Genomic DNA, 21247 nt, shown 5'->3' on the forward strand with positions numbered 1-21247 from the left:
GTCCTTTTAATTTTACATGTTTTTACTTAGGTCCCTCCATTTTTTTTTCTTTTTATTAGGTCCTTATAGTTTCACTTATTTTTTAATTAGGTCATTTGTCATTTTTAAAAAATTATTTATTAACTTTATTCTTTAAAATTAATTTCATTTTAAATTAATATTATATAATTGGACAAAATAATTAATGTAATCATTTCGGAATTAATAATTAATCAGAATAATTAATTATACTTAAATATAAATGATTTATAATTATATTCTAATTTTAGAAAATTTTATTATTATAATTTGAATTTTATTATTATAAAAATCAGAATTGAAAAATAAATAATATATCTGTTTAACTAAAAATTTAAAAGAATATTAACATAAGATTTTTTATGATAATTTATTATTTTTAGAATAAAAACTACAAGGACTTAATTAAAAATAAAGTAAAACAATAAGGACCTGATAAAAAGAAAAAAAAATTATAAGGACTTGATTAAAAACGTGTGAAAGTATAAGGACCTGATAAAAAGAAAAAAAATTACAAGGACCTGATTAAAAACCAACTAAGACTATGAGGACTTGCCTATTAATTATCCCAATAACAAAATACTCTGATCATTTCATCGGGAATTTTATTTATTCTTTTAATTATTTTCCTGATCTAATAAACTCCGTTACTTTTAACAAGCATTTGGGGATAATGAAAGCTTTAGCTCATTAAATTTATTTTAGTTATCAACTCCTTCTGTTGCTGCCTTAGTTATAAATTTGGTTTTAAATTTTTTTATTAACCAAGTTTTTAAATTTTCATAATCATATGCAATTAATTTTATGGTCTTGTCTTTCATAGGATTAATTGCGCATAATTAATAAATTCATGGGAATCCTACAGAGTGTTAACTATTCTCAAACTCAACTGAGACGACTAAAGTTTGTAAGAAAGATCATAATGTGCGGTGATGGGAGTCCTGAACCTCATTAAGAGATAATACATGACTGGATGGCTGTCCTCTCCTCTTTAAGTAGTGAGATTGATGAGATGAGAGACCTTTTGTTACTTTATTAATTCAACCAATTTATCATATAAGTATAAAAAGGTTTATGCACATTGGGTAACTTATTACACTCAGGATAAAAATAGTGAATTCAAGGTTACTTCTTTCCTGTTGGCAAACTACGTACAACACCAAAAAACTACCACTGGCTACGATAAATTAATATATTTTTAGGAAAAAATACTCAAAAATACCATTTAAATTGAAAATGATAAAAAGGTGATACTAACATATCAAAATATTTGGCATTAAAAAAAGCACGTCAAAATCTTTGCAAAAATCTTTCAAGTGGTATTTTTATGTCATTTTTTTAAATAATAAACACAGAACCTTCCAAGTTGAGAATTAAAAAAAAAGGCGTGAGATACCAATTAATCAAACTCTTACCATTAGAATCATTTCCCGCATTATAAATTTTTGTTAAAGGCTCAATCTCTAATTAACGTCATTTGCTTGTGTTAATTAAACAAACGAACAACCACATAACATCATTATCATTGACTTACCATTATTTGCTTTTCTTTCGATAGTTTATTAGGATTTTTTTAGTTTTCTAAGACCCTAGGCATCATCAACTTGCTATTTCTTTATTTATTTAGCTAGTTTGCAACTGGGAGCGATTTTTTGGCCTTTCTTCCATATACTTAGGATGCGTACAATCGCCCTATTCTGCTTAACAACGGTGATTAAACTTTCATTAATTACTCCTCCGGTCTTTAATATAAGACCCATTTAACTAATTTGATTAGATTAAAGAAGTTAGGTAAGTTAGTTAATTATAAGAAAAGTGACACGTTTTTCCTAAAACATCATAATCATCTTTCTTAATACCCCATCTCCCTCTTCCACTTGATTATGGTTGAGAAAGCATCCATTAGGGTAATTTAGAGAAAACTGATAAATATGAGAAATGGGTCTTATATTTAGGACCAAAATCAACTCAACAATTTGGTCCTATATTAAGGACCAGAGGAATATTATTTTTATTTGTCCGATACAAACTAAACATTCGTTCTTTTTTATTTCAATAATATAATTCTATCTCTGAGGAAGGACGCCTAACAATTCCCATCTTTATAACAGGATATAGCAGGTATTCATGGACAATAAAACTTTTAGTCCGTTAAATTTATCTCAGTCATCAATTTTTTTTTCGATACAACGGGAAAAAGTTATCAATTATTTTGGTTACTGCCTTAGTTATCAATTAGTTATCAAGTTGGCTTTTAAAATTTATTTTTTATTAATTGAGTTTCTAAAGTTTCATGATATATAGAGTGCAATCAATTCTCATGGTGTTATTTTCCCTTCAAATCATAAAGATTAATTGCGCATAATTATGAAATTAATGGGAATCATACGAAGTCCGAACCATTTTCGAACTCAACTGAGAGGACCAAAAGTTATAAGAAGATCATCATGTTCAACAAATTTATCATATAAGTATTAAAAGGTTTACGCAGATTGGTTAACTTATTACACTCCCATTGGCAAACTACGTACGGCAGCAAAGAATTAAAACTGGCTGCTATAAAATTAATACTACCTTCAGTTTTAATTACAAAATCTTATTTGTAAACTACAAATAAGATCTTATAATTAAAAATAGAAGTAGTATATTTTCAAATATAGACGAACTATTTTAAATAATGAATACATACTATTTGCAAGTTGGGAATAAGTAAAAGGATGCAAGATACCAAGCCTTTTTTTTTTTGGTATTCCAAGTCAACTAGAGGTGCAAGACACCAATCAAGCTCTTGCCATCCGATTCAGTTCCTGCATTATAAATTTCAGTTAAAGGCTCAAAATCTCTAGTTAACGTCATTTACTTGCGTTGATTAAACAAACGAACATAGATATCATCGCTGACTTACCATTATTTGTTTATCTTTTGATAGTTTATTAGGATTTTGCAGTTTTCTAATACACAATATTATACTTTTTCAGTCTTTAATATATGACCTAATTATTAAGTTAGTTTTGATCCTAAATATAAGACCTATTTCTCATATTTATCAATTTTTTTCTAAATTATCCCTATAGAAACTCCCTCAACCATAATCAAGTAAGTGAGGGAGAAAGAATATTAAGAAAAATAATTATGATATTTTAAGAAAAACATGTCATATTTTTTTATAAATAACTAACTTACCTAACTTCTTTAATATAATCAAATTAGTTAAATAGACCGTATATTAAAGATCAGAAGAGTATATAAACAACAACAACGAAAACAAAACATTATTCCATTAGGTGGGGTCGAAGCCAAATTTTTGAATATATTATTAATTGAAAAATCTCATTCAATAACTTATTTTCAGTGTTCTCGTTAGCTTTTATCTACTCTTTTCGAAAAGACTCCATACAATTTAATTACCTTTTTTTATCGGCTTTTCGTCTACACTTATGATTTGTACAATCTCCCTGTCGCTAGCTGAAGATGCAGAAACTCTCAATAATTGTTATATATTTATTAACTGTTACTACCTCCGGTTCTTAATATAAGACCTCGTTTGACTTTTTGTTTAGTTCTAATTATAAGACCCCAATCCATTTTGTCTCTCATATTTATACATTTTTCTAAGATAGTCCTTTTAATAATGATAGTTCTAGCCAATACACTTAATTAGTAAGGATATTTTAGGAATGACAACATTTATTTATTACAAATAACTAACTTAACTTACTTCTTTAATCTCCTCAAATAAATCAATTGGGTCTTACAATTAAGACCGGAGGTAGTATTATTTTTTTCTCTTAAAAAAACTAAACATTCTTCTTTTCTCTCTTTCAATCCGTCCCAAGGACGCCGGCTGCATGTGGCCTAATTCATCCCACGTCCCCGCCGAAATAAAGTGACAGCTGGCATTTTTAAAAAAAAAAAACTCTCGTTAACTTGAAATAGCAAGCAAGTACTGTGCCTGTAAAGATTACCGCTATTTTGTCAGGTCCGACAAAATCCAACCATAGTCAGGTCATGGGAACTCGGGAGTGCTTCAAACTGAATTGGAGCGTGGCCCCAAAAAAAAAAAAAAACCTTAATTGGAGCTAATCAGTTAATTAGCCGTGAAGATTTTGTGTCATTACTCGCTAATAAATATATATAATTATCAAAAGAAGAAAACTCAGGTCCAGTACTTTAGGTCCATTTGGTCCAGTGCACCAACTAATTGCTGCCATCTGGATTATTCAACACGTCAACATTTAACCCCCCAAAAATTGTGTTAACCAAGCAAGGAACAGGTGACGGAAACAAAGCCTTGAATCTCATACGAGGGGTCATTGATCCCCTGCTAATTAAATTCTTTTAATCTCCCATGTTTTTGCGAGGCCAATTTAATTAGCTCACCATAGTGATAACAATACCTCAATTTGACTATTTATTGTAATCATCTAATGATCAGTTCACCAATTTGATCTGAGTTTTTACGTCAGGATTAAAAGCATATAGCCAAAAAAAAATTATGAATAGGATATTTCCATGTTTTTGTTTTTTATTTTATCATAACACTAAATTTTTTTCCATGTTTTTATTTATTTAACTCAATGGTTTTTCTTCCATAATTATGAAGCACAATGGACAGGTAGAATTGGGCTAGAACAAGAGAAGTCACTAAAAAAATTTCAGCCCGATATATTTTTGGGTTGGGTAGTAGCGGGACGAGCCTCGTGCCATTTGGTAGCTTTGCTTTGACCAGGGTCTGTTGTTCGGTTTCTGACTTCACTTTTGGAGCTGGCGTCGACGAATCGCGCTCGGTTGTCGGAGATAGGCTCTTCTCCGTTTTAACGGTGAGCGTGCAGTGTTCTTCTTCACTTCAGCTTCTTATTATTCATTTCTCCCTTCCAAAAAGAAAAAAAGAAAAAATCTCCGAATCCCCAAGCTGGCCAACCGCGTTCACTTGAGGGAAAAAGAGAGGAAATTTTTTATTTTTTATTTTTGGGTATGAGGAATATTCAAACCGTTTCTCACGAAGCTTACTTAAGTAACCTGTTGGATGTTTGAAGGATTGACTGAAAAAGTAGTTTCAGTTTTGACAACACTTAAACTAGGTACTTGAGATCAATGAATTTGATTGAGTGAATTGTGTGCGCCTGGAAAATGTAAATGATTGAGTTCAACTATCCAAATTCAACGGAAGAAATTATGTTTGTTTTGGAGACACCTATACATGTTAAAACCTTTATGATTACCTGGCATTGCTGTTTGTCTCGTCTTTCTCATTTGAGCATGTAACATACTTGTTCAGTGACCCTCAGTATCTCATTGCACCTGATAAGTATAAAAGACTACGCAAGAAAAAATTAAAAGCATCTTCATTTCTCATATTTCAGTGTGACAGGCGTGCTTGTGGTGTCCGTAAATTATAATGCGCGTATCATGGAAATCTCCGAATTATAATCAATCACCATATGCTTTATTTTTTTACATTTATTTTGATTTACAGATGCCGAGAATGGAGGACATTCTGAATCTTCCGGTGCAAGACCCTCCTTGCCCTGAATTTTCTGCTGCTCATATAAAGTGGGTTAAAGTAGAAGGCGGTCGCCAAGGTGGTGATGATATTGCTTTGATTCCTTTTGCTAGGGTGGATGATTTTGTTAAAGGGGAGTCGTCCAATGCAGAATGCCCTGCTAACTTCCGGATAGAATCGAGAAGAAAAAGACCTGAAGGGAGCAGTACTAAACCAAGGGTTGATGGATATCTAGAATATACATTGTAAGATATCTTGTACCAAAAATCACTGGGTGGCAACCTTCTCTTTTGATTAACATTTGCTAAATAATAGTGTTGGTGTCTTCTGGATTTTAACCTTTTACTGGATGGCTATATGTCATTCCAGTGTGTGTGCGCGTGCGTATGTGTGTGTAGCCAAAGCTAAGTTGTCTGAATTTTTTTTTAAGAGTTCATTCCGAGGAGAAATGCCCATTGTTGAAGTTACACAAAATGCCATTTTCTTCCAAGCTCTTTTGGAATATTCATAGGTGTATGTAATCAGCTGGATAATTATACATGGTGATTTTTAGATATTGGTGTTCTTATGGTCCGGAAGACTACCGAGAGAGTGAATCAGGTATTGGGGATGGTGCAAGTACCAAACCTACTTCAGGAAAGGGGAGCAGGCCAGGGAGGCGTCATATGATGAGAGGCTGCCTTTGCCACTTCACTGTCAAGAGGTTATACATGCGACCCCTGCTTGCCCTCATCATATATAACCAAAGAAGACACGTGGATAAAACAGGGTCACCTTGTCATGGGATACTTGACAGAAATGCTGTAGGAACAAGAGCTATGTATGCTCCACGAATTTCAGACGAGTTACGCCAAAAAGTGATTTCTATGCTTTATGTTGGAATATCATTGGACAACATAATACAACACCACACAGAGATGATGCAGAAGCAAGGGGGACCACATAATCGTGATGATTTTCTCACTCGAAATGATGTTCGTAACATGGAAAGGATTATTCGTAATACTACTCATGAACTGCAGGAAAATGATGAATGCAGTGTAAGGATATGGGTTCAACGCAATCAGAAGCATGTTTTCTTCTTCCAGGACAATTCTGTCTCAGAACCCTTGGTTTTGGGAATACAGACAGATTGGCAATTGCAACAAATGCTTCGTTATGGACGTGATAGTTTTATCTCTTTTCATTCAACATTTGGCTCAAAAAAGCTCAAGGTATTGCATCGTGCCTCTTAATGCTCCTTTTTTTGGGGTATGGGCATAAATTTAGCAGTGTTTTGTATATTTACTACTAGTTTTAAAGGGAAATGCACTTTTAGGTTGTATTACATATGATATTAACTTTCTTGATCATCAGCAGCAAACTGATTTATGATGCGATGCAAAATTAGTCGTCAGCAGAATGATATATAAGTTTCAATGGTTATTGTGGAATAGCGTATGCCAAAAACCTCATGTTTTTCCCCCCTTCTCGACAGTTTCCACTTTGTTCTTTACTTGTTTTCGATTCATCCCAAAATGCAATTCCAGTTGCTTGGATTATCTCCTCATCCTCGGTCCATAAAGACATTCATAAGTGGATTGGGTTACTATGTGAAAGAATAAGAACCAAGGACCCCAGATGGAAGCCTAACGCCATTTTGTTAGATAATCCATCCTCTGAATTTGCTATTATAAGGTAATGATATCACTGCAGTTCTTTTTATTTCCATTTAAATTCTCCGCCTCCTTTGAAGGAGGGTCTCAAAAGCAATAGGGGTGAGATTATGTTTTGTTGCAGGGAGGCTTTTCAATGTCGCATCCTTTTATGCACTTGGCATGTTCGCCGTGCTTGGATTAAAAAGCTTCAAAAGAAATGCTGCAACATTGAGGTGCTACAAGAGATGTTCAGGCACTTGGGTGGGATTTTGTACTCTACAAGAGGTGGGCCTAGCGCTGTAGATGCCATTGAAGAGTTTATGCAAATATTTGTTGATCAATGTGGTTTCATAGACTATTTCAAGAGCCACTGCCTATCAAATATAGGTATTTTCAAGTGTTGGTTAATTTTGTATGTGTTGATGATACCGGTGCTCTTGCCCTATAATAAAGAAGGGATCTTCAATTATCTTTTCATTATAATCTTTCTTTATCTGACCATCGTGTGATTTTCAATATACAGGAGCTTCAAGGGAAAGTTAAAGTTCCCCAACATTAGCATTAATCAATTTCAATAGTAAACCTGAGCCTGAGTTAGATAATGAACTATTGCATAAGTGACTCAAAGAAACCAAATCTAGTGGGACAAATAATTCAAAATTAGAACTTCACCGTCCAAACAAAACATACCAGGAAACAGTTACATAAGCATTTCTACATTTGGCCATACGCCTGAAATATAAATGTTGAATACCACGCAATCCTCAAGACTTCCTGAAACAAGTATGTTTCTGTGTTCTATCTTGCAGATATGTGGATTAATGGCGTGAAGTCACTCCCTGTTACAACTCCAGACTTGCATGCCGCCATAGAATCCTATCACCTAAGACTAAAGTCCCGGCTCTTGAAGGAGACTTGTGCTAATTTCTGGCCAAGAATCGATTGGTTAATCCACACTTTAACTACTGAATTTCACTCCTTATACTGGCTAAACCAGTACAATTTAGAGACAGGGTATCTTGAGAATCTATGGGAAAATTATTTCTCCTCCAGTGCTTGGTACCATGCTCTCCATATTCCAGATGTTGATGTTCTACTGGATGACCAAAATCTCCATTTTGCAAAAATCATATCGCAGACAGAGAGGAGCTTCGTGTATACAGTTTGGAACCCTGGTTCAGAATTTTCACTTTGTGACTGTTCCTGGTCTCGGCTGGGAAACCTCTGTAAACATGTCATTAAGGTGGCAACTTTCTGTAGAACTCGGCAGGTTGCAAGGCCGTTATTGTCTGCTCAAGTTTATAAACAGGCTTTGCTCAACCTTCTCCATAACCCCCCAGATGATCCTTTAGTTCTTGATCATACCATTCTACATGTGGCTCGATTACAACAAGACATTAAATCCTTGGAAGACTTGTCAAACGATGGATTACTCCAGCCTTTACCATCTGATTTGAGTCATCAAATGGCAGAAAATTCTATGCTTTTTCGGCATCTCCCCTAATTAGTCCATCTGAAATGGGGAAAAAAAGAAGCTTCGTTTGGAGAAAAGTTCATTTTTCTTAGGCATATAGTAATCCAGTGAGGGTTGGATTCTCTATGTTCCTAGAGCAATTAACTTTGCATGAGTTCAAAAGGGTGCTTTCCCGCTTTTGAAAGTGGTAGCACAATTATTCGTGTCATGAAACCGCATAATTCTGCCTGCATAACTTAATGCTATGACAGTACTGCTTGCACTCTTCAATATTCCACCAAGTTGACATTCTTTTTTTTTGGTGGGGTTAGTGTTTGTGGTGCTGCCTCTGAACTTCACTTCAGCATCTTTTTTTCTTCTCTTTTCCTCCTGCATTGATGTTCCTTTTCAAGTAAAGCTAAATGTTCTCGAACTTTTAGTTGCAGTGAATGTGGACTTTGGTCCATGGTTATTATATCTGACGCTTTATGAAGTTGGAGGTGGCATATGATGGCATGTCCAAGGCTACTGTCTCACAGACTTTATGGTGAGTGCATCACATTTTAGGGATGTGGAGGAGCTCTAGGATGTCAAAAGAAATGAAAAGGGAAGGAATAGAAGGATTCTAGTAAATGAAGTCACTTCAAATTTTTTATTTTCTGGTCCCAAGGCATCCTTCAAATTCAGGCGAAGCTGCATTGGGTGTGCCATTAACGCTTCAAGGGATCATTCAAAAATGTGATCTATACGAAAGTGCAAGCACTCAGTTTTCAGATTATTGTGATTTATCTCACAAATTCATCTAAGGCATTTTGCTTCATGTTTTGCTAGTTTCCATCCTCGGTAAATCTTTCCTTTTCATGGTTCCTATCAAATATGCTGAAGGCTCTGGATCTTCGACAGCAATTGGGACTGGGGGTTCCATCGATTGGTTGTAGAAGGTGATTACGAGTTGATGACTTAGTTTAATCTATATTGGAGGACCTGACCTAGTTGATATTTTAGGAGTATGTATTTTGCCTTTGAATCTTTGCATGTATTTGGTTTTGGGGCTGAAGGTGCCACACTCATGCCGGCTAGGTGGCTCCGTGTCTTGAATTTTCTTCTGTGGCTCTGACTAGGTAGCTTTTGTGTAAGATCCCATTACTGCAAATATTGGTACGCTTGTATCATCATTGGTTCCTAATGCGACCTGTGATTGTGTGTAATAAAAGAGAGGAAGTATGTTCATGTTTGTCTGGGGCTGAGCCCCATGTCTTTTCAGTTTATTTCATGATTACTAAACCACGGTCGATGACATACCATATGGCTAACAGAGAGATGCCACCTCAGCAAAACTGAAAAGCACAGGGAGGGAGGAGGATCAATTTTTTTAATTTTACGATAAAACCAATAAACATTTTAATTTTGATTTGTTTGTTGACACGTAATCCCATAAAACGTCCTTTCATCTTTATTGTTTCATTTGGTTATTTAATTGCTTGTTAAGAAATAAACCCTCAATCGTTAAGGAAGCCAACATCTTCTGGTCAAAAAAAAGGAAGCCAACATCTTTTACCAGCACCAATTATTGAACATTGTAACAATTGAACGAATATACATAAAATATATAAAGATGCTCATCCCCATCTGGTAAAGACGGACCATATCTTTCCAGATATTTATAATTTATAATATCAATTCGATCCTTCCGCGTCAGATTTCCCAATTTTTTCCCAAATGTCGTCATCGTCTGTCTCCCCCTTCTTTCTACGTGTCAACACAAGAACCAGATACATCTGCTTATGAAGATTGCGCGTTGTGATAAACCTCGGTAATTAACTACTAATTATTATTGGCCCATCACCGGCCATCGCAGGCACAAGTCCGGGGTGTCGTAGAAGGGCCAATGAATGAACGACAATGACTTGATGACTTGCACGCAAATCCAAGGATTGGGCAACACGTCATCGTATCTATCCGAGACGTGCCGGTTAGCTAGCTCATGTGTAACCGAAAGTTGGAAGCGTAACAGTACGGAGATATTTTGATGAATAGAGGGGCAATTCTGGAATAGCGGACCCACAACCTGTCAACAGCAAGGGATCATCCCATCATTCATAGCTTTCGCTTTCTTCCATATTCAGGTTAAATCAGGTCAATTTCGAAGGCTCTCGAATGAGAGCCCCATTTGCAACCCCGGGCTATAAATTCAGCTCTGATTGGTTCCCCTGTCAGCTGTGGTATATCTCCGTTCCGTATCTGCAGGGCGTGAAAGGAGATTCTAATCGGAGCTTCGCTAAACTTCATCGGATCTTCTTGTCATTGTCTTGTTTGTTTGGAATTTGGATCGTCGACCAAATCATCTCTCTCCCTCCAAGTAGAAGTTCGTTGTTCTGTGACAGTTTGCACTATCCATTATTTGCTCTTTTGTTTCCACGTTGTGTTTAGATAATTGTGTTCTCTGTGAGCTTCTTTGGATTCTTTTGATAGGTAATGTAGCTGTAGTATCTTCTTCTTTCCTTCATCCCTGCTTGCGCTTTTGCCGTTGAGTAGCCGTAGGCTCTGATGTGTTTAGTTTCGGATGATTGCTTTGGTGGAGGTGACGTTAATTCCTTGAAGGATTGAGAAATTGGTGTGATTTAGCTGTCTTTCGCGATGATGCGTCAGTGATATTTGAAATTTCGGAGCAGGACGGAGTTCTGCTCTAAAACTTTGGGTGACCTCAAGGGGGAGAGTTTTGCTGCTGTCTCCCTCTTAATGATGTGTGTATGGATGATGATAGTGAATGTAATCTTTCAGTAGAAATGATTGTCTCATAAAATGATTGATCAAGTTTGTATTCTTTGATTTTACCTGTTTGCTATATATCATATTCGTTTTCTTGTCGTTGATTTTAGGGACCGTGTTACTAGATTCCTGTGTTTATTGGCGATGATTACTGTTCTGCTGCTATCTTGTAATATGTTGAGCTGAATCGTATTTGCGATGAACTTTTGCTTGAGAAGCAAGCAGCAGCTTTTTAACATATGAGGAGGATGAAAAAATGGCGAGGCTGTTGGATATTTGAATACATAAAGATTAGGATTTGCTGGCTTAAATAATTCTTTGCCTTGTAAGACAAAGGTGTAAGTATGCATCTGTAATAGGTTTTTCTTTATGATCATAAATAGGCTGACAACAACTTATCTAACTACTGCGTCTCCATGTTACTAGTTGCATGTAGCAACTATACGGGTGAATCTAATTGAACATTTTAGGTTAAGCTATGCTACACTTAATTTTATGGAGGATTACCGTTAATGGAGTATTGAACTTCATGAAAGTTTCCGCGGTGAAGATTTCACAAGCAAAGCTCATTGCCTGGAACCTTTGGATTATTGTAGTTTAGTGACATTTACCAAATTCTTTTCTGGTGATAAATTTTTGTCTCTGTTCTGTTGTGTCACTCTTCAGTTTGTGATTTCTTAACTGTTGAGAGTGAGTAGACCTTTGAAAGAGGGATCTTAAGTAAGCTTAGTATGCGTATTTAATTCCTTGGGTGAAGGCACGAACTCTGAATTGTTAGTATACTGTAACTTTATGCAAAGTAGAGCAATTTAGTCTATTATCTGTTAGGAGGCAGTTCATGTGCAAGGTGTTTTGTAATTAGGTATTTTCCATGAGTCTACTAGCCTGAAAAGTTCAGGAAGGTCTAGGTGGTTGAGGGATCATGTGGTTTTAGGTATCTCTATGAAGGGAAGTTTTGCAGGGTTATGCAGTTAGCATCTGCCGTGGTTCAGCCAATTGCAGAACATTTTGTTTCCAGTGCTTGAAGAACCAGTAGTTGTGGAGCCTCACTCTTGTGTATTATGTCATTTTGGGGTTTATCAAAACCCATTCCTCCCTGGTATCTTGTTAAAAGAGTGATCTAAGAAGCACAAGCTTTGAGCCACCTCATATATTCTTCAAGGAGGCAGCTGTTTATAGGATTTTCTGTTTGCACCGGCAATGGAAAACGTTCCTTTGCTAATTACTCCTCTATAATGGAACAGTGAGGTCGTTTCACGCTCATTGTTCTATCTCATAGCTGATTACTTAAACTCTCCTATCAGAACCATCTTCCCTTCATTCTTCATCCAGACAATTAATCTGCCTGAGCTTGGTCTAATAGCATCTGCTGTTAGAAGAGACAAACCCAGGGCACTGCTTATTTGGGTAATGACTTTGTAATCCTGAATATGAATAATTTAATTGCTGGAGTGACGTTAATGTTGTTTCCAGCAATGGTGCCACAACATTGTTATATAGCTCTTGATTGTCAAGTGATCTAGATAATGAAGGAAATAAATGCTTATTTGAGCAAAGGATCTACCAATGGTGCGGATGTTATGGAACATATTTGATTTTGGTAAGTTTCAGTTCTTGGAGGAGTCGATGCAGAAATGCCAATTAAGGTAGGGTTGTCCTTCATGGACAATAAAATAAACACATATACTGTATTTCATTTATTTGGAATCCATTTGATTGAGTGATTTATTGCTTTTAACATAGGTTGGAGTGTCTATTGGATGGCTCCAGTATAGTTGGATTTGGTTCCAAGAGTTCTTCAAGATGTCAAGTGACCATTCGATGCTATTGGTTTCTATTTACTGCTGGAGGCTGTCAAGTACCCCAGTGCTACCTTCTTGTTTTATGTGGAATTCTTGTATATGCACTTTTTTTGATGTGTTCTCTTGGAGTGATGCTGATTGGAGCTGTCCAACCTTAATTCAATTTTGTTGTTGCCGATTTCAATTGGTCTCCAGCAGATAGAAGAAAGCAACAGTGCATTCGGTGTTTGCCTGGCTTGATGGGGTGACTAGATATGCCTTTCAAAGTTTTAGGATTGTTTCTAAATCCGTTCCATCATGCAGGTTGCTAGACTTACTGCCTACTTCTGTATAAGTTAGTATCTTTACAAAGACAACTAGCATTATGGGAGAGGTTGCTGTCATGCACTCAGAGTCTCTGTCTTTTGAGTGCAAAGACTTGAAACATGTGGATGTGAATGAGATGTATGCTCCACAGTCAAACGCAGATCACGTGCCTGTAGAAGAATCAAGTCAAGCAACAGATGACAATGAGATCAATGAATTACGAGAAAGAGGATATATGCAATATGGGTATATGTCTCAGCCATAATCACTTGTTTTCTTTATAAGTTGTTTATCTCCCGTTTCCTTTAGCAATGTTCTTGGCTTTCTCCGCAGATGCTCACACTACCAGAGGAGATGTCGTATTAGAGCCCCTTGTTGTAATGAGATTTTTGATTGCCGTCATTGTCACAATGAAGCAAAAGTGAGTCATTCCTCCGTCATCTTATCTTTGGAAGTAGTTTAAATTTTCAATGTCTATTATCTCTAGGAGATGATTTGCTTGGTGTTCAGTGAAATGGAGTTTAGTATGTCTTCCGGACCTTTGACTTTCTGGAGATGTGGTCATTTGCTATTCATTGATGTTCTATGGGAAGTAGGTGTTTTCTGAGTTGTCTGAATTGGGAGAAAAGTGAATCCTGGTTAGTTTCAACTAGGTGCTGAGTTCATGGTTGGCATGACTTACCAGTCACCCCCATTGTGGAGCCGGTGATCTCAGTGCAACCCAGAAATACATTACTGTGCATGAACAATGGCATGCTGTTCGGAGCAATAGTTCTGAGGTTGTGGGATTCATTTTATTTATGGTGGTACTTACTTCTACTACATTTTTCTGCAGAATAATATCAACATTGATCAGAAGTATAGACATGACATTCCTCGTCATCAAGTCAGACAGGTATGCTTATTCTTTTTTGGACAGATCCTGTATTTAAATATCTCAAAGGTTGCGTCTCTTGAATTTGTGCAATATCGGAGTTCTGTGATTCTTAAATGCTGATTAGTAACTTTGACTTATTTGACTTATCCAGGTAATATGTTCACTCTGTGGAACTGAACAAGAGGTGAGTCCAGCATCTTTGTGTTTCATTGTGGCATGCAAATTAAAAGTGAGAAGTCTAATTGCTAGTTTAACACGATTCAATTTTTTCCTGGGTTAAAGTAAGAAAGAAATGCCGTGGCTAGTAATGTGATTTTAATCTAAAATGTTTAAGTGATGGACATTGTGCTACTTGAAACTAAAACTAAGATATTACTCCCATTGACTGCTGTTTTTGTTAAGCCAATTTCTTCTTCTTCCAGGTGCGGCAGAACTGTATAAACTGTGGTGTTTGCATGGGAGAATACTTTTGTCAGACATGCAAGCTCTTTGATGATGATGTAAGTTATTGGATGTGGAAAATAATGATTGTTAGTATCTTCAGGAAGTCACGTACACATGCTAGATGAATTTACTATCTTGTTTTTGTGTGTGTTACAGATATCTAAGCAACAGTATCATTGCAATGGCTGTGGGATTTGCAGGTATAAACTGCTAACCTGGTTACCCCTTTATATTGTGATGCATATGGGATGTTGTGGGATTTTGTGAAAACAAAATTACAATGCGTTAGATGCTTTAACTGGTGCTTTTATTGTAAGATTGATTGTTTCAGTTCCAAGTGTAAACAGACTAATGCTCCTATGTGTTTTACTTGTGATAGAGTTGGAGGACGTGAGAATTTCTTCCATTGTTACAAGTGTGGTAAGCTTCAATCCCTATGCTTTTTAGTGGCAAGCAGATAAAAATTTCTTACCTGTTTTATTGCATGGTTTCTTTGAATAGGATGCTGCTACTCTATCATGATGAAAAATAGTCACCCATGTGTGGAAGGAGCAATGCATCATGATTGCCCTGTCTGTTTTGAGGTATCACTTTGTTACATTCCTAGCTTGTTGATTCGAATCCCTGTGCCAATTGTTTAAACGCTGGAGGCTGACTGATGCACACCTCAAAATGGTGATTGCAGTATTTATTTGAGTCGATAAATGATGTCACCGTTATGCCTTGTGGGCATACAATCCACAAGAATTGCCTGAATGAAATGAGAGAACATTTCCAGTGAGTGTCACGGTGCTCTTGTCTCCTCCTTGTTCCTTGTTTGAAAAATTACTAATGTGATTTTTGATTAATTTATTGATTCTGGATCAGGTACGCATGCCCACTCTGCTCGAAGTCAGTCTGTGATATGTCGAAGGTTTGGGAGAAGTTTGACCTGGAGATAGCTGCTACTCCCATGCCTGAACCATTCCAAAATAAAATGGTCAGTGTACCTTTTCCCTTCCTCTTTCAGATTGTGATGGCATTACATGCATAATCTTGCAGTACCAATATATGGCCCTTGATTTATGTCTTCGTCTTTATCATCTACATTGAGATACAAAGACCTGTGGTTTCTCGTGCTAGGTTGTTATTTTTGCGTATACGATAGTTAGAGGTTCAATAGAGGTTGGTCGCTTATTGTATTGCGATTTACTGATAACAGTGCTCTCAACAGGTATGGATCCTTTGCAATGATTGCGGGAAAACTTCGCACGTTCAGTTCCATGTTGTGGCTCAAAAGTGTTCGAACTGTAAATCCTACAACACGCGACAAACCAGAGGTTGAGGATGTGGCAAAAGTGTTATTGGTCACGTAAGGGCAAGACTGCATTTGGGTTCACTTGAGTCTTGTGCTTTGGGGAGGTGGAGTGGCAACGAGGGTGTGTCCTTCATCGAGTACGAGGAATTCCACGTGTGGGGATCTTTGACTGTCCGGTTACTTTCGACTGTGCCGAGTCACATGCCAAGAGAACTGAACCCTGGTTCTCCATGTTTGATTCCGTGTCGGGGCATTGCCATTGCGGGGTCAGCTAGTGGTGTTATCTTGAGCTGGGAGAAAAGCGTCGTTGCAATCTGTGTTTTCGTTGTCAACCTGCGTTCGTTGAAATAATGTACTGCCATGATTAGTCTTTTAAATGATACTTGCTTTATGTGGTTGATAATTTTAATGGCTTGATATCTATTGAAACTTCGTAGCTGATTGATGAACTCTGTTATTACTATTTTGATTCTGTGATGGTCGTAAACTTTTATTGGGTTTGGGTGATCATCCCCCTTCCAAAACAAGACTGGAAACGAAGAAAGAAACGAAGAGGGAAAATCCTTTCGACGGGGCGTAATGGCGTTGAGTCCGATGGGGAGGGATTGTGGTGGCCAAAAAAAACATTGAATGAATTGTTGGACGAAACAGTCTGGCGGCGTGTTTGACTTCGGGAAAACCTAAACTGGGTTATTGGACGTTAAAAATTTGATGACCAATTTATAAGCTGATCGAGATGGCAAGTGATTAACGAATCGAATCTCAAAAGAGTGTAGTCACAGAGTATTTTAATTTTAATGGTCCTGATATCACAAATTAGCTTTTGATTTGAAGAGAATAAGTGGTATTTTTAAAAAGATTATAACCAATTGGCGAAGATCCCCCGGTGTTACCGCTGATTAGAGCACGGGAAGAATGCATTGGATTTCATTAGCCTAAAAGAAGACGACACATAGCAGGATGAAATGGCGACCTTTATTTCATCTACGATCAAAAATAAATCCAATTATTCCAGCGACTACGTATTGCCAAGTAGATCTTTGCTTCATCATTCTTCCTCACTACGTGAACTCGTGGAAATAAAAATGCGGAAGATAATTTGACGGATAAGTGGGTTTATTTTTGGCAGTAAAGGATGAAAAGAGGATGGGAAGGAAGAGGAACGATTCAGCGGATAATCGGCCAAGCAGATCCTTTCTGAGCACTCCTCACTTCTAGGACTTGAGTTGATCCAAGATTGTACAAAGAAATCGAAAGTTTAATGTCTAGTGCATTAATTGCATTAGCAATGGATAATCATTATTAAATACAACGTAAAAATTCAACCGTTAAATTGGGGATAGTTACGAAAATTTTTTTTAAGATATGATCAAACAGGTTTTTTAAATTTTAATAAAATAATTTTTTCCTTATTTATATTCGACGTCGGGGTAGTATCAAACTTTTCCATCGGATGTCCCCGAAGGGACAGAGCATTAGACTTTCACTTGAGGAATGTTTGAGTGGCAAGATTGAGGTCGAATGTAATATCCATCTATATATATATATATATATATATATATAATTATCTTATACTAATTAATAATATCTCATGGTAAAATACAGTTCCTAATATAAGAGTTTATTGAAGATTTAATTTTATTCTAATTATAATATCTTAATTCATTTTGTCTTTTATATTTTTTTTATTTTTTAAAATAATCACTATACTGATTGTACACATTAAATATTCCATAATAGTATGATTCTAATACATATGATTAACAAGAATATGTTTTAAAAAATAATATATATATTTATTACAAACAATTAATTTAATTAATTTTTTTAATATTCATAAATTGGTTATTTAACTCTTGTACTCCTCCAATCTTTAATATAAAACTTTTTTTAACTAATTTGATTAAATTAAGAAAGTTAAGTATATTAATTAATTATAAGAAATATGATATGTTTTTACTAAAACACCATAATCATTTTTTTCAATATCCACCCTCCTTCACTTATTTGATTATGGTTGAGAGATTATTCATAAAGATAATTTTAAAAAAATTAGTAATTATAAGAAGTAAATTTTATATTTAAAAATAAAATGAATTTAATAATTAGTCCTATATTAAGTACCAGATTAGTATTAACCAGCGGAGCTATTATAACTTTATCTTCCAACTCATGAACAGTAAAGAGTATGACATTAGTCTTTCTTATAGTACTTCGCATAAAAAACAAGTTAAAGAAATTTAATTGAACGCGTTACTTTTCATAAGTACGTCATATAGTATCAGGAAATGAGGATTAAAAATAAGTCATATAATACCTCTGGCTCTAAATATAAAAGTTAATCGACTAATTTGAGTAGATTAAGAAAATAAGTTAAGTTAATTATTTATAATAAATAAGTATTATCTTTCTTAAAATATTTTTACTAGTCAAGTTTATTGACCAGAACTATTATTATTGAAAAGACTATCTTAAAAAAAAAAAAATAAATAAATATAAGAGATGAAATAGAATAGGATTTTATATTTAAAATCAAAATCAAAATCAAACGAGATCTTATATTAAAGAGCGGATGCAGAAGTATGATTTTTCTCTAAATTTCTCGTATATGAGATGAGAGATTAACAATACTATTAGTTCAGAAATTAAAATTTTTGCAACTTTAAAAATAAATTTTTGTTTCATATCCTAGCATTTCTTTTTTACTCCATTAAGTAACCCAGATTCACGAATCAACTAGAATGGTAAATACGAGAATGAATAAATGGCTACAATTACCCCGCGTTTCCCGTGTAAACAAAACTCACGAGTCATCATGATGACCCATATTTTTCGCTTTTCTGTGTCCCTTGAAGGGCTTCATCCCCATTTGAAAAACGTGGGCTCACTTTTGGATGCACTTTCCACCGACTAATCACTGCTCTCTCTAAAAATTCGTGCGTCGATTTCTGAAACATGTGTTTGCATTTAAAAGGTCCTTAAAGGAATCATAACATGTTTGAGCTAATTGCCTTTCCGTGATGTGATTACTTGAATACTTCAATGAGACATGCCTTTGAAGGGATCAGAAGTAATACGGTGACTCTTAATTAAAAGCAGATCGGTGGAAGTAATATACCGAAAGCCGGAAACAAGCTTTAACTCAAAATAAATCAAGGAGATCGTCGAACAACCAGAAGATAGACTCTGAAAACCAGCTAATTCACCAGACCAGAGGTAGAATTTTGATTTATGAGACAACAGGCACGCCCGATGTTCATATACCGGCATGCTACGGAAGCCCATATTTATTTAGAATCACATTCATCTAGTTTTTTTGTTCCCCCTTTCTGTTACATCTAAATCTTTGGATCTAAGCAAGTTAGATATGAACAACCGCGATCCAGTTCATCGATGGATGGTCCTTTAGCCTTGAAGCGAAACACATAATCTCATTCCAACAAGTTAAATTGGATAAAATCCATGTCAATTGTAATTCACAGAAACATCCGTCAAAACTTCCAAGATTCAGTCATTGTTCCCAGGAAATAGGTTTATACCCTGCTAAAATCACATGTATGATTTCAGTCAAAAACAGGTCCGGATAGTATACATTGATTTTTAACATAATGCAGAGGTAATGTAGATTGCAAGCTAAATTGAATAGAAGGGGAAGGCAGAAAAATCGGCTTCAACCCTTTCTGCATGGGGTAAAATAAGCTACCAGTATCAGCAAGTTTGACAACATGATATCTCTAGTTATATGAAAACCAAAACTAGCCGTTCAAGAGCCATCATCCACCAGGAGCATGAAAGCTGAAACACCAATGGCAAACGCAGTGATGTACAAAATGATCATCCATGGCTGCTGATTGATGCACACAAGACAGCTCTTCTATGAACAGATGATCAACTGCATCCACCCTTGTCAGGGTCAAGGTGGGCATGGCAGAAAAAGCCTCTAGGTGGCTGTGAAAATGCCAGGCGGAGGAACTTCCTCATTATTTTCTGGTTTTGGAGAAGAATTTCCAGAAGATGGATTTGATTTCTTCTCGAGTGCCTCATCAATCATGATCTCCAGAGCCCGGCAACTTAAACTGCAAAATGCTTTTTCACCCCTGCAAGGTCAATCGAAGCTAGGGTTGGGTATCAAATCCATCAAGTTAACACTAATTCAGAAGTGAAACAGAAATGACACAACAGTCAGTGACTGGATAACGTTACCTATATATATAAATATCTTTCCCCTCCTCCAGTTTCTTGTCACAATGGTAACAGACACTCAAAAAGTCACTAGAGGGATATTGGTTTGGAGTTTGTAAGCTGTTGGCCACATGGGGCAGCACTCCATTATCCCCTCTTGATTCTTACAATGGTTTCCAAAAACATTAGGATGACCTTCCAGGATGCAATCTCCAAAATATGAGTAGTTTTTGGATTAGGACCACGGGAAATTACACATGTGTAGTCCTCAGAAAGTTCAATCTCACCAGCTGATAGGGAACCAACAAATTCATTTGATGTACATATGGATGAAGGTTTCGAATTGAATTCTGTATGAGATAAGGTGCTTGAGTTCTGGCTTCCCCCGTTAAAATGAGGAGGAGAGCCCACTTGGTGGATCATATTTTTCATGGTAATCTCAGAGATCAAATCAATGTTCGAATGAGTTAAACCAGAAAGGGTTTTCAATGGACTGCAGGAGTCCAAAGAACAAGACCTACTTTTCCAAATGGCTCAATCTCTGGACGGGTTTCTCCAATTTCAAAGAGAACTCTTGATTCACCCTTGCCAGAAATAGACCCACTCTTGCTATAAGGAGGCTTACAAAAATCCTTGGGTAAGGATTTAGATGCCTCAAAAGAATCAGTATAGGCTTGACAATTTGGAATTTTCACCCTCATTCTTGGACTGGGACTGAGATTCTTACTCTCTGATGGTCGGAGAATTTTCCCCGAAAATTTAGCACAATCGTCCAAAGAATCTATTATGCTTAGGCCTACTTTGCCGCATTCCCAGCTCCTTTGATTCCCCTCATGGGTAGATGATCTTGGGGTTCTAATTGCGTTTCCTAAGTTTGACAGCACCCTAACATCAAGTGGAGATGTTGGGCTCCTAACTGAATCAGAATCTAGTAAGCCCTTAGGACCCAGACCTACGAA

At 36.1% G+C, this 21247-nt stretch overlaps 3 protein-coding genes across 4 annotated transcripts; 2 read left to right on the top strand and 1 right to left on the bottom strand.

The window, feature by feature from the left end:
- Positions 1-4762: 4762 nt before the first annotated feature.
- LOC114747495 (uncharacterized) lies at positions 4763-9879 on the top strand. The gene is made up of 6 exons (XM_028935831.1): positions 4763-4838; positions 5495-5766; positions 6075-6735; positions 6999-7198; positions 7301-7545; positions 7968-9879. Exons 2-6 carry the CDS (start codon positions 5495-5497, stop codon positions 8660-8662), a joined length of 2073 nt encoding a protein of 690 aa, XP_028791664.1. The 5' UTR covers positions 4763-4838; the 3' UTR covers positions 8663-9879.
- A 908-nt stretch (positions 9880-10787) lies between these two features.
- Positions 10788-16599, top strand: LOC114747488 (probable E3 ubiquitin-protein ligase RZFP34). Of its 2 annotated transcripts, none has more exons than XM_028935822.1 (12): positions 10788-13026; positions 13124-13734; positions 13822-13909; positions 14324-14383; positions 14517-14549; positions 14788-14865; positions 14966-15009; positions 15189-15229; positions 15311-15393; positions 15495-15586; positions 15677-15788; positions 16023-16599. In XM_028935822.1, exons 2-12 carry the CDS (start codon positions 13547-13549, stop codon positions 16131-16133), a joined length of 930 nt encoding a protein of 309 aa, XP_028791655.1. In that variant the 5' UTR covers positions 10788-13026; positions 13124-13546; the 3' UTR covers positions 16134-16599. The 2 variants fall into 2 exon arrangements, with proteins under 2 accessions (XP_028791655.1, XP_028791656.1); XM_028935823.1 differs by having other exon boundaries at positions 10788-10976; positions 13486-13734.
- Positions 16600-19620: 3021 nt separating this feature from the next.
- On the bottom strand, positions 19621-21238 carry LOC114747492 (FCS-Like Zinc finger 11-like; the record flags this gene model as incomplete). The annotated part of the gene is given in 5 exon segments (XM_028935828.1): positions 19621-20203; positions 20310-20392; positions 20437-20504; positions 20507-20774; positions 20810-21238. Coding segments are annotated over 5 exon segments (1005 nt in total), but the record flags the coding sequence as incomplete, so codon positions are not given.
- Between the last annotated feature and the right edge of the window lie 9 nt (positions 21239-21247).

The sequence above is a fragment of the Neltuma alba genome, unplaced genomic scaffold (assembly GCF_004799145.2).
Source record: "Neltuma alba isolate B1F8T4 unplaced genomic scaffold, ASM479914v2 tig00005339_pilon, whole genome shotgun sequence".
Lineage (NCBI taxonomy): Eukaryota > Viridiplantae > Streptophyta > Magnoliopsida > Fabales > Fabaceae > Neltuma > Neltuma alba.

Bases quoted from the DNA above. Each gene is read 5' to 3' on its own strand.
- LOC114747495 (XM_028935831.1), top strand. From the start codon at position 5,495: ATGCCGAGAATGGAGGACATTCTGAATCTTCCGGTGCAAGACCCTCCT. The intron at 5,767-6,074 runs GTAAGATATCTT...GGTGATTTTTAG, and splicing joins GGATATCTAGAATATACATT to ATATTGGTGTTCTTATGGTC. The intron at 7,546-7,967 runs GTATTTTCAAGT...TCTATCTTGCAG, and splicing joins CCACTGCCTATCAAATATAG to ATATGTGGATTAATGGCGTG.
- LOC114747488 (XM_028935822.1), top strand. From the start codon at position 13,547: ATGGGAGAGGTTGCTGTCATGCACTCAGAGTCTCTGTCTTTTGAGTGC. The intron at 14,384-14,516 runs GTATGCTTATTC...TGACTTATCCAG, and splicing joins CTCGTCATCAAGTCAGACAG to GTAATATGTTCACTCTGTGG. The intron at 15,789-16,022 runs GTCAGTGTACCT...TGCTCTCAACAG, and splicing joins AACCATTCCAAAATAAAATG to GTATGGATCCTTTGCAATGA.